The 12,844-nt window shown below is 46.6% G+C and overlaps 1 protein-coding gene across 16 annotated transcripts in view; it reads left to right on the forward strand.

Annotated features, from left to right (window-relative positions):
- Positions 1–10,824, forward strand: part of fat3a (FAT atypical cadherin 3a) — a 188,189-nt gene extending 177,365 nt beyond the window's left edge. For 8 of the 16 annotated variants that reach the window (XM_029171579.3, XM_055514211.1, XM_029171582.3 and 5 more), the window contains 5 exons: positions 4,797–5,509; positions 5,660–5,773; positions 6,714–6,773; positions 7,051–7,086; positions 8,518–10,824. In XM_029171579.3, coding sequence (XP_029027412.1) covers positions 4,797–5,509; positions 5,660–5,773; positions 6,714–6,773; positions 7,051–7,086; positions 8,518–9,149 — 1,555 coding nt within the window. In that variant the 3' untranslated portion in view covers positions 9,150–10,824. Of the gene's footprint in view, positions 1–3,768; positions 3,902–4,123; positions 4,221–4,796; positions 5,510–5,659; positions 5,774–6,713; positions 6,774–7,050; positions 7,087–8,517 lie in introns of those variants that run through there. The other 8 variants (XM_041073469.2, XM_029171590.3, XM_041073468.2 and 5 more) reach the window with 7 other exon arrangements.
- The last annotated feature ends 2,020 nt before the right edge of the window (positions 10,825–12,844 follow it).

A 12,844-nucleotide genomic window follows, 5' to 3' on the forward strand; every position in this document is an offset into this window, starting at 1 on the left:
TATACAGAACGTCTTGTAAAAGATGGTCCTCTTGTAAATATCAGAACTCAACATACAAAGAATACGATAACAAGAAAAATGCCAAATCACTAAGCCGAGGACACAAGCGCTGTGCACTTGATATTACAGTACCTGAGCTTCAAATTGTCACGGCTCAACGTGAGTGAACAGGAGTGAAGGACCCAAACACAAAGCTCGGGAGACAAGACTTAGAACCAAGCAGGTTTATTTGGTATAAACCCAAACGGCGGGCAAAATCGTGAAGCACAACAACCAATCCCCAGATAAAACAAACGCCAGACAAGACAAAAGAAACCCGACCCAGACAACAAAATGCGACCTAGAGTCCAATAAAAAGTCCAAATACTCCCTCACGGAGGTGAGTGACCACCACTGTGGCAAAGGATGACGTCCTCCAGGCAGGGAGCCGCCCCAAAGGCAGGACCGCTGAGGTGGCCGACGACGAAAGAGGCAGCGTCACCCTTGCGGCAGGCTGCGCCAAGGGTGAGGCCACCAGTCAGGCAGACGAGACGAGAGCTGGCGGGAAGCCGGAACCAGAGACGGGAACAGACGTGGAACCAGAACCAGAGGCAAGGACAGACGTGAAGCTGGAGCCAGAACCAGAGACAAGGACAGACATTGCGCCGGAACCAGAACCAGAGATGAAGGGTGACGAAGAACCGGAGCCAGGCGAGGCACCGGAGCCAGGGACAAGGACCGACATGGAACCAGAGACGAGAGACAAGCCAGGGACAAAGACAGCGAGATGACGGAGCCAGCACCAGAGACGAACCCAGACGTGGAGCTTGGGCAGAGGTAGTCAGAGCTGAACCACCGGGAACCGAGGCAGACGTAGTCGGAGCTGAACCACAAGAACTGAGGCAGACGTAGTGAGAGCCGAACCACCAGGAACCGAGGCAAGCGTGGTCGGAGCTGAACGACCAGGAACTGAGGCAGGCGTGGTCGGTGCCGGACAACCAGGAACTGAAGCAGGCGTGGTCGCTGCCAGACCACCAAAAACTGAAGCAGACGTGGTCTGAGCCGGGTCACCAGGAGCTGAGGCCAACATGGACAGTGCCAGACAACCAGGAACCAAAGCAGGTTTGGTTAGTGGCGGACTGAACGTGATCGGTACCAGACCGCTAGGACCCCCGGAAGCAGTGCCTGAACACAAAAAGGCAGAATACCCTGGATCCAAGGTTTGAGTGGTTATCTCTGGGCCCCTGGAGATGGAGGGTGGCGCGGCCTCCCTTGGACCCCCAGGGGTGGAAGCAAACGTGCTCCTGCAGGGACCACCGGCACCTCCAAGGAGGCTGTGCACAGAAAAGCAGAAGGCACCAGGCCTGCCAGAAGGAACACGACTGGGAGTGAGCATTGGCGACGTATCCGGGAGAACAGACTGTCAGACATGCCTACGGTGAAGGTGGGGGTGTCGTCTGGGCAACAGGGGGAATCCTTAGCTGGAGGAGGGAGAACCTCGAACGTGGAAGCTGACCCCCCTGGGACGTGGGCGTGGTCTAGGGCGACAATGACGGATAGTTTCCTCCCCACAGACGGCAAGGCAGAGTCGGGGGATAAAGCCTCCACAGGAGCTGGATCCCGACAACAGGCTGGGGCAGCGAAAATAACGTGGGCTTGAGCCGGCAGAGCGGTGACAGGAACCTGGGCTTGAGCCGGCAAAGCGGCGACAGAAACGTGGGCTGGCGAAGCGGCGACAGGAACTTTAGCCGGCAAAGTGGCGACAGGAACTTGAGTGGCGTTGGGGATGACAGTGGCGGAAGCAGCTGGTGAAATGTGGGCAGCGCTGCGTGCCGCTGGCGTGCCAAATCTGCTAGCATCGCCTGGAGCCGGGCAAACAGCGCCCCTACCCCAGGGTAGTGAAACCACCAGAACTCCTCCTCGAGAATCTCCACTGCCAGTTTCACCACTCGGAGCCATGGCTTTATGCCAGATGCCTCCGTGTATTCCCTTGCGAGCTCTGCAAAACACCAAAGGAGGCCCTCCGGTAATCTGGGCCAGGTGAACGTCATGGTGAAAAACAGGCGCACTCTGTTAAAAAGAAAACCGTGGGACAAAAAAGGAAAAACACCCGTCTGATTACAGCTGGCTGGGTCCGAGTCAGGCCAGATAGTCACGGCTCAACGTGAGCGAACAGGAGTGAAGGACCCAAACGCACAGCTCAGGAGACAGGACAAAGCAGGTTTATTTGGTATAAACCCAAACGGTGGGCAAAAACGTGAATCAAGCAGGCAATCGACAAAAAACAGTAGTCAAAAGGTCTACCAGAGGTACAGGCAGAGACAAGGCAAAAACACGGCCAAGGTACAGACACAAGTCAAAAGAAACCATGGAATACTAGATATCACTGGGAGGCTGACAAACCGGGTGCTTGAACAAACTATCTGGCAGAGAACAAAGGAACGTGCAGGTGCTTAAATGCAAGAGAGTGATTACTGATGGACTACAGCTGGTGATCCCATGACTGAAAAAACAAAGGTAACGCATGACAAGACAGAACCGGAAGTTTAAGAAAATAAAACAGAAAGTGTGACACATGACTAGGTAAGTGAACAAAACTAAGGCCAACAGGAAACAAGACAGGAAATACCACCAAAATACAACAGGAAATGAACATGGCAATTCAAAAACAACCATCCTGGTTTATGACACAAATGTGTGTTACTAAACAAAAAAATACTGTTTATATTGGGGAAAAAGCAAACAAGGCAATACATTATTCATATCAGGTCTACTCAAACATTTCTTTAAACAAAACAAAGAATATAAAGATATATAATATGTATAATCTGTTATATTCATACATATACATCACAATTATGAATATTCATGCTCCAGAGCTGTCTAATACATAATCAGGCCATTGTGCAAAGTGAATTTGCATTTAACAATATATATGTTTATTTATAGTTATTCAAGTTATTCAACAAAGTCTGCATCACTGGCAGGCTGGGCTTGGAACACTGCTTCTATGTTGGGCCTTCCAACACACACCCAGTGGAACCAACGTTTGCAGGTTGTGCATTCAATGTAAAGAAAAAAGACACACGCACCATTAATAGAAAATGAGCACACAATCTAGGGCCAGTGTCCCTGCTGGTTTTCCAACTCTCCCAGCTGATCACCTCCATCAGGTGTGTCAGTTCGCTTTTTCAGCTGCTGATTGACTAAACACACCTGATCCAGGTAATCAGCCGTAACTGGTGCAGGGAGAGTTGGAAAACCAGCAGGACAGCGGCCCTCGAGGACCAGGTTTGCCCACCCCTGTTTTAGGCTTATGTTAATTTTATACCCGACTCATCTATACGTTTTTTGGCCATTTCTAAGCGTATTAAGAGCCGCCTTCTCAGTTTCAAACACAAAATGGGATCAATTTTTCATTTCATTCATGTCCTAATTTTTGAATGCACTAAATAATGTAGTACAGGATATTGTAATAGGTCCATACTATCTTACTTTGCATACAAACACTTCACAGGATGTGGAGTCTTGCTGCCGAGGGTGGGAAATAGTTTCACATTTCCATCTGGAAGTGAAGGGTTTTTTTTCGCAAAAAAAGCCCTGCAAAAATGTAAAACGTAGTTACAATTTATGCCTGTAGTTACAATTTATGCCTGTTCAAGTTTAACTGGTGACCAGTTAAACTTGAACACCAGGAGATCCGACAGCATCGCAGATTACAGGAGCTGTGTGCAGTAGACTGAATATTCCTGTGCTAAATTTTATTGATGCTAATTTCGTTCGGATAAGGTTGTGGATTCTACTGCTGATGATACACCATCGGTTTTGGGCTGCATGTGGACAGAGGAGGTGGAAATTATTTTCAGGATACCCAGAAGAAACTCGAAAAATGGCCAGGACAGACCGGTGGAATGAGCAGTGAGTAAGTAATATGTTTGACCATTAGTTGTCTTAGCTTGAACTGTGAAGTTTCAGTCAAGTTACGAGCTGCTGCTTCTTGTGTTTTGGACCATCAGGGATAGCTTTAGCTTAGGTTGCTAATGTTAGCCTGTGCATTAGCTTGGCTCGCAGCAACTCTAATACTAATAAAAAATTTTATTTCATCCTTTTGAATGTAATACCGGCCGGTCACGTATCATTACAGAGACTCTTGGAAGGGACAACCATCTTGTTTTTCCAGCCACTAACAGCAGATGAAGAAAAGAAGAGGGTTTTGGCTAAATGAAGAATCTTCAGTATGGCTTTCTAACAACTGTTTGCTTTGTTTCAAAATAAAGATCTGCTAAACAACTTAGAAACTATGTCTTTTTTCAAACACACTGTTGAAATATAACCTTTTCTTTTTCCTTTTCTTCATTGTAAAGCAATGTCTGAACATTTGTCTGTTAGATTCAGTTGTGCTTAATTCAGTGCAGAGACATGATGCATCTGGAGGAAACCAGGAAGCACTAGTTGTAGTCTGTGAGCCTGAGGCAAAACAGCTTCTTTCCTGTTGCAGAGGCTTTTTGCAGACGAATAAATGATAATTTAATATGGAGGGTACGGAGTGTCCCTTCATTTATACTACCCAACATCGTTTTGGTAGACCCTCATTGAAAATCATTTCAATGGGGGTTGTAGTATTTAAAGTTTTCCTTTAAATACTATTTGAGAGTGTTAAGCATTGAAATGCACTGAGATGTATAATACACCTCACGGCCGCTTAATGAATGTGTTGGGATTACTGCTTCTGCATTTCATTGTGATCCATCTAGGAGCAGAGCATACAGCTGTCCGGAGGTACTGATGCCATCTCACTGTTCTTCTCCATCCTGCAGGTGTGAGGAAGATGTGAATGAATGCGACCGCAGCAATCCAGAGGGGGATTGTGAGAATGGAGGCCTCTGCGTCAACACGCACGGCTCCTTCTACTGTAACTGCACGGCCGGCTTTGTGGGCCAGCGCTGCAGCCTCCGGCCCGTTGTCGTGCCCAACATGCAGGCAGGCCATGCCATGGTCGGGAAAGAGGAGCTGATTGGCATTGCTGTGGTGCTCTTCGTCATCATCACCCTCGTCATCCTCTTCATTGGTTTCCGCAAGAAGGTTTTTCAGAAGAACTACTCACGAAACAACCTATCCTTGGTCCAGGACCCGGCTACTGCAGCGCTGCTCAACAAGGCCAATGGGATTCAGTTTAAGACCCTGCACTGCACACCAGGAGACCCCCTGAACCTGTATTCAGAGCCAGGGCTGGGGCCCACTGTGGTGGGGGGGGGTGGGATGATGGGGCCTCCCCAGGTCCCTGTGAGGCCCATGGCATACACACCGTGTTTCCAAGGAGACACACGATCCACACTAGAGAAAATGGTGGATGGGCACAGTGTGGAGCACACAGAGATGAGCACCTTCCACCCAGAGTCACCAAGAATCTTGGCAGGGACCACTAGGAGGGGGGTGGTGGTGTGCAGTGTGGCCCCCAACCTGCCGCCAGTATCCCCCTGTCGCTCAGACTGTGACTCGATCCGTAAGAGCCCATGGGACAGCGATGAGGGTGAGTGAGTGTGAGGGTTGAACTATGACTTAGCTAAAAATGAGACGCTTCCAGCTAAAGTCCGAGCATATAAGCAGGAGGAGCTGGGAAAAGTCCTCGTTAACAGGGAGGGATGTGTCACACTCACCACAAGGTTCCTTTTCTCCTCAGGTAAGATGGTTGACATGGCAGAGGAGGTCACATGCTTCTCAGGGAGCAACAAAGGTACCAACTCCGAGGTGCAGTCCCTGAGTTCCTTCCAGTCCGACTCCTGTGATGACAATGGTAAGCCTTCACCCCAGCACTCAGTCCTACAAGGGTTCCCTGTCTTTCATACATTTGTGAGAAATTCTTGTGTAACATTGTATCTGCAGAAAATGTGCTTTTCTACTGTTAGCTAGTGATGTGACTACACAGACAGACAAGCTCACAATAAATCTGTTTAATTTATTGATTTGAGCTTTTCTGGCCACAGTAAACCTTTTTTTAAATTGGAGCAGCGACTGTGCTTCAGTCTCAGTTACATTAGAGATCAGGAAGAGAAAGGCTTTGATCAGTAGGACAGTACAGTAGTTGCATGCTACTGTTTCTGTCCTGATGTATCCCCCCACCACATCCCACCCCTGTAAGGGATAAAGTAAAACAGGACACTAGCATCATCCGTTAAACTCCCAAAGTGTCCTAGTTTGGAAACAAGTAGATGTCCTCTTAACGTGACTGTAGATGTCATTGTTCCCAGAGGATTCATTGTATGCATCATCAACTGATTCTAAGCAGAAACCAGTTCAGTGTTACTTTTTCTCACATCTGTATGGCTCCATGTGTCATTGTGCATCGTCGTCAGCAGGTTCAGGGGGCTGCATCGCTGTGGGCTGGGGCTGGGTCTTATCTAGACTTTCATTTGCACTGCATTGTGCTGTTCTCATGCAACCAATGACATCCAATGACAACATGATCATTCATGGGGATTTTGTGCTTGCTGAGGTCCCACCCTTCTGACCACAGAGGTCAGAGAACGGCATCAGTGTTGTTGTTGTTGTTTTTTTAGATATTGTATTGTGTCTTTGTGAAGTATACATTTTTTGGCAGTGTAGCCTCACACGAGGAGTCAGGGAGTGGTCCTAGAGGTCAGGGCCTTTTAGCTTACTTACATGCAGGCCCACCATGAGCATTTGTCACCTTGAATGACTGTATTGTCAAATCTGATCTTTTTCTCCTCCACAAGCCTCCATAGTGACCGTCATTCGACTGGTCAATGATGCAGTCGCCACAATCGAAAGTGAAGGTACCATGTCTCATTCCCTATGTGTCTCTCTCACCCACTCTTTGTCATTGCAGTATCTCTTCTGTCAGACCTTCTGAATGAAGCTAAGCTAAACTAATGCTCTATCACTCTGGAGCGCCCCCTGGGCCCCGTGTGCATAAGTTACCAAACATGTTACGACATGTTATGATTACTGTTTTTCTGCTTGTTCACACTTCAGTGATGAGCCAGTCAATCCATGTTCAGGTCCATAGCTACACTTAGACAAACTGTTCTCTGCTGTTCTTCCATGTGACAGTGTCAGTCATGGATCAAGGTCAAACCTACAACAGAGGTGACTACCTCAACCTGCCTCTCTGACTGCAGTGAGTAGACAAAATGATATCATCTGCAGAGGAACACAAATGATACATTTAAAGCACTGACTTTCAGATGCTGTCAGGTGATAATCATCATCAGGGCAAAGTATTCTAATGAGCATCCAGCTTTAGATGATCATCAGAAAGACATTAAGTCTCAACTGCTAATAACCTGCAGTGGTCAGCCAGAGGTAGCCCCCAGAGCTTGTGTTTGGTGGTGGCGGTAACAGCAGGATATACTGTGCCTCAGTAAGTGTCAATACTGACCGTGTTCAAGTATCACAGGCTAAAGCACACACACGTCCAAAGCATTAAGCCCTGGTTAGCATAGATGTAGTCCTGGTGAGCGTCCAGCTGATGGCCTGGAGCCAACCGCTCGCTCATGTTAAGAAGAGAAAAAGAAGAGACAAACGAAAAGCAAAAATTAGTTTAGTGTAAAGTTCAGTTTTATCACCTTGTCCCAGCATGAACTACTGTAGCAGAGAGAAAAAAAAACTAGCAGAGAACTCCTTCCTCAGATGGTTTTGTCTACCCACTGTGAAGTCCGTGCGTGCGTGCCTGCGTGCGTGCGTGTGTGTGTACACCAGCTTCGAGTTAAGAGTTGAAAGTTAACTGTGTTAACTGGGTTTGATGTGATGTACTGCCCCCTGCACCACTCTGACTGCTCGTTACTCCACCATCCCCCGCCTTTGCCTGCTTCTTCCCACCATGCAGCCCAGTGATGCTGGTATAGTACCAGTTATTACTCGACGTCTTCATAGGCTCAGTCTTTCATGGTTTGATTTTTGCTTTGATGCATGGATGTCTTTTGTTTCGTTTGATTTGAGTTTCTTTCAACTTGCTTCCTGTTTGTTGAAATAAAGTTTGCCCACAGGTAGATGAATCTTGGTAGGTTACCTTTCTGGTCAGCCAAGCTTTTGTGATGCCTTCACTTTAGAAGAGCTTGAACAACGTTAGCTTCGGACTTTGTTTAGCTCGTGACCCATTGTCTTCTTCACTTCACACTGGCTTCACTATTTCTAGCCTCCACCAGGGGGCAGGTACAGTAGGGCTTGTAGCCAGAGTAGCTTTGAAGTATGCTTAGTAAAACTATTTAATGGGACTTTAATTGTAAAATAGGCTGAGAAAGGCTTTGGAACACACGCTTGTGCTGTGGACGTGTCCGATCAGAGGTTTAACCACTGACATCACATCATTAGACTGACCAGAGGGGAAATCTCTCAATCTTGTGATGTTCCTTCCTAACCCCAGATTGGACATGGTTCATGGTGTCCGCATGCTGTGACTCCTGTGCATGTCACACACCTTCCAGCATCCTAACATATTTCTGTGCAGGTTGTGCCCCTCAGCATTGATGGTGCACACTAAAGGTAGCCTGTCATTAACTCTCTTCTTCTACTGTTCAGCATATCACTGGGACACATCAGACTGGATGCCAAGCACCAGGCTGTCTGACATTGCAGAAGTGCCAGGCTACGAGGCCAGTCCTGGCATAGAAGCAGCAGGCTCAGCGCCCCACCTTGGAGGAAGCACACGTGGACTGGAGTCAGACTACTACCTGGGTGGCTATGACATTGACAGCGACTATCCCCTTCCCCATGAAGAAGAATTTTTGAGCCAAGACCAGTTGCCACCACCGCTGCCTACGGCTGAGGACTATGCTGAGCCGTACCAATCGCTGCCCTCCAACCCACCAGTATCCAAGGAGAGCTTGTTGAGCTCTGGCAGCACCGCACGGCAGAATGCAAGGCCACAGTTTCACCCCAGCCAGTACCTTCCTCCTCACCAGCTGCCCCTTGGGGAGGCGTCTCACGGGGAACTTGGCACTTCAGTGACTGGAGTAACCCCAGGAAACGGGGACAGCGATGACACTGTGTCGATAAATATGCGACTCTCTGTTGGTGCGTCGTCAGCCTCAGATATGTCAGCTTCCTGTGGCCTGGATGACTCGGAACGGGGCAGTGACTTTGACAGCATGGACGAACTGCGTCTGGGGGTCACCATCACCACAGACTCACAACAGCAGACTGAGGTGTAGTTATGATGAATATAGGAATGCTACATGGTGCAAAATAGGCCAGAAGGAACACAACACTAGTGGGAATAGAAAAGAGAAACACAAGCAGCTGTTATTTTGGGATGCAATTTAATCATAGTCACTTAAACCATGGCTTTAAAACCACAAATGTAAAACCTCATCTCTCCGTCTAAGTCTGCTCACATCTGAGAGCGTCTGACGCAGACTTATCCACCTCCCAGCAGTCGAACAGTGAAAAGTGTCCTTCTCTTTCAAACAGGGAGTCAAGTGTTATGTCAAAAGACTGTGAAAGAGAACATGAATAAAGATACAGTAGTCCATGAAGTGGTGGAAACATAAATGTGTCGGGGAAAAAGGAGAAGGGACAATCATGTAAGTGCAAGGCTGGATTAGTTCCCTGCTCTTCCACACAAGTCCAGAAAGCATGTGGTTTTACCTTTAGGTTTGTAAACTTAGTGCTGCGAGGGTGTACAAACTGTACAGTACAGTACTATGAACTACGTGGTGATTAAGTATGAAAATACTGTCCAGACACATTTAAAAAAGCCACTGATTTGTTATTTCAATTGTTTTAATGTGGAATGTGAATTTGCTTTTTCTCAGAAATGTTTCCCCCACCCATCGACTACCACTAAGCCATTCAGCAGCTCCATCTGATTGCCCACATCGTCCAGGGGTCATTGATGTTGGATTAGTGCCAACGCCCGAGCAGAAATCAAGAGCTTCTGTAGTTGCTAATGTATTTGAAGGCCTGCTTTGTGAAAGGGATGGCTAATGTTCTTTACCAGAGGAGAAGCAATATGTGTCCGACATGAGCCCTAGTCTCTGGACAGTAACCGACAGTCATACACTTTACAGTATCTGAACTTTACCTGCTGCAACTACATTAGCAACCACAGCCGCTCTTAGCTTCAGCTCTTTAGTTTAGTAAAGTTGCTTTAACTTTTTGTACTTGTGACGGGTGTTGAACCTTTGTGCTGTCTGCAGGACCCTGCAGTTCTGGCTGCCATGGATGGCTGGTGGTCTTTAAAAGGCACCGTCGCTGAGTTCATGCCCATGTTTAATCTTTTTTTAGCACCAGCTTCTTCTTGCAGCCCTACCTGATTCCAAATAATGTGTGGACACGAGACAAACCCTGATCCAGGTGGCTACAGGCTAAGTCTCCATCTTCCTCGTGTATCACATTATCAATGTATTGTACTGACTATGCCTGGTCCACTCGGGCATGCAGCTTTTTGTATGTTTCTGTCTCAACTCTGTACAGTGTACATAGCTAGGTTGTTAAAATGCAGGTTTTGTAGATATGGAATAATCCTGAACTACCTTTGGGTCTTTAGTTGGACTGTTTTACATGAGATGCTGGTTGTTTTCACACCATTCCTCTCCTGTTCTGCGTTTTTTTACTCATGGATGCTATTACTATGCTGGACATGCATTTTGCACAGTATTAACTCCAGACGTTACCTTTCCCCAGGAGAAGGTGTGTGTTCTGTTAAGTTGAAATGTTTATATGATAATGACAAAATCTTTATTGACAAATTTCTAATAATTGTTTCAGGTCTGTTTGTTCTCAAAGACAGTGTCAAATGTATGTCCCTTATCTGCAGAAAGATGGGCTTCTTGATTTTTTTTTATTTAGTGCAGAAAATAAAAAAGGTTCCTGCTTATCAAACAATATGACTTCAATTATGTGATGAGTCAGCTGTTTACATCCTGAAGATCTTTGATGACTACAGACAACGTGCAGTAATGGGAACCAGAGTGATCCAAACAGCATAATTCACCCGCTGCTCACCACCTTTACCCAGAGCTAAATGTATTCTTTCCACCTGCAGTAATTAGTAGTAGAGTTGCTTTGAAGAACACATTTAAAGCTTTTAATTTCATGCTTTTCAGTCCCACCCCAAGTTGAGACATTATTTTAAAATGTTTGTTAGCTGCCTAGTAAGATCTGAAACCTCCAGGTGACTGAGTAGTGCTTTTATTTTTTTTTTTAGGTTTTAGTAGAACAGCTGTGCTGGGCTAAGGAGGAGCAGCCACAATAAGTCAAGCCTTGTGTAGGTACTAAATTAAACTCATGCTGCAAACGTCTCACGGAGTATTCCCTTTTACAGAGACATATGAAGAGGGAAAGGCAAACCAGCTGAATGCAACAGCCCATATGTAACGAGGAGGAATACACATAATGAATAATATTTAATAGTTATTTAACCAAACCTACAGTATAACAGGTCAATTTCATTCGGTCCATTAACATTAATGTCTACAATAATATCTTTTGCCAACAAGAAGATCAAGATGAATTACGGAACCCTTCTTCAGCCGTGACCTCTACCTGTATGTACTGTACAGGTACATCATCATTAAAACGTCCAGAGCCAAAATGCACAACACAAGAGACAGGACTTGCATAAAACTGGATTTTAATGGTGTCAGTTTCAAACGTCAGACAAAATCGTCAGAGAGACAGTTGTCAAAAATCAGTAAATCCAAATATAGGCAGAGGTACCAACAGGGACTAGGCAAAACCGAATAAACTGCAGGAAGGTAAGGAATGAACTGCACTAGGTCTTCACAGGCAGGAACACATGACAAAGATGGACAGTGGTGACAACAACCTGGTGACGTGACAAGGTGAGTGGCTAGACTAAATACAAAACATTATTACCAACAAGAAGGGCAACCACAACCCCCAACCAAGTTGCTTGGCACACGAGACGCAGCAACAGAGGAGCCGAGCTGCAGAACAGCAGCAATGTGCAGGCTAGGGACTGTAGAGCAGGACAGATAAGCAGGTCAGAATGGAGCAGAGGTAGGGCAGCATTCAGGAAGCCATGGGGAGGCCCCAGTACGCGCAGTAGTTGAGGGGAGAAGCTGAGCAGCTGAGGTGCTGCCACCAGGAACCCCGGAGGGAACACCTATGGACACAAAAGCAGAGGAGACAGGAAAGGTGGTCCCCAGGTGCAGGGCAGCAGCCAGACGAGGATTTAAAGGCAAGACAGGAACTGGTATCACCAAACCAACTGGGAGGAGGGCAGGCGTGTTCTTCTCAGGACCAACAGGAGACGAGGAGGGACTCGAGGGGTCCGCTTCATCAGGCTTTCAGGAACTAGAACTGGAGTCACTTCTGGACCACCAGGAAATCAGACTGGAGTGGTCACTTCTGGACCATCAGGAACAAGGGAACATCTGCTCATGTTAAAGAGTTTGTTTTGTTGGTGAGCTGGAGTTTGAGAAGAGAACATTTGCTCATGCCAGGTTGACCTGACCTCGGTTAGTGAATGTTTAACAGCTAGACTCTGTTCTTGCCTTATTGCAACATAGGGTAATAGCCATGGTGAATGTATAAAACAAGAGGCCTACAGTGGCTTAGTATCAGATTGTATGCGGGTGTCTGCATTTGCTGCTGCCTCTTCATCCTCTCACAAGATTCTCTTTTGCAAGAAGGACTCTTTCAGATGGTTTTCCCCCGCTGCCTCCTCTATCTTTCAGTTTGATTATTGTTTTATCATATGTAAAAAATTTGCAATTTATTATTTGAACTTTAAAGCTGTGTCTGTTTGAATTTTCCTTAAGAAATTAAATATACTACAGAATCGGCTTCACAAAGGCAGGCAACAAAGAGCTGAGTTTTAATCCGACATTGGTCACACACAACAATTGTTAAGGTGGACACAGGTAAGAGCGCATTGCTT

This window comes from Betta splendens, chromosome 13 (assembly GCF_900634795.4).
Source record: "Betta splendens chromosome 13, fBetSpl5.4, whole genome shotgun sequence".
NCBI lineage: Eukaryota > Metazoa > Chordata > Actinopteri > Anabantiformes > Osphronemidae > Betta > Betta splendens.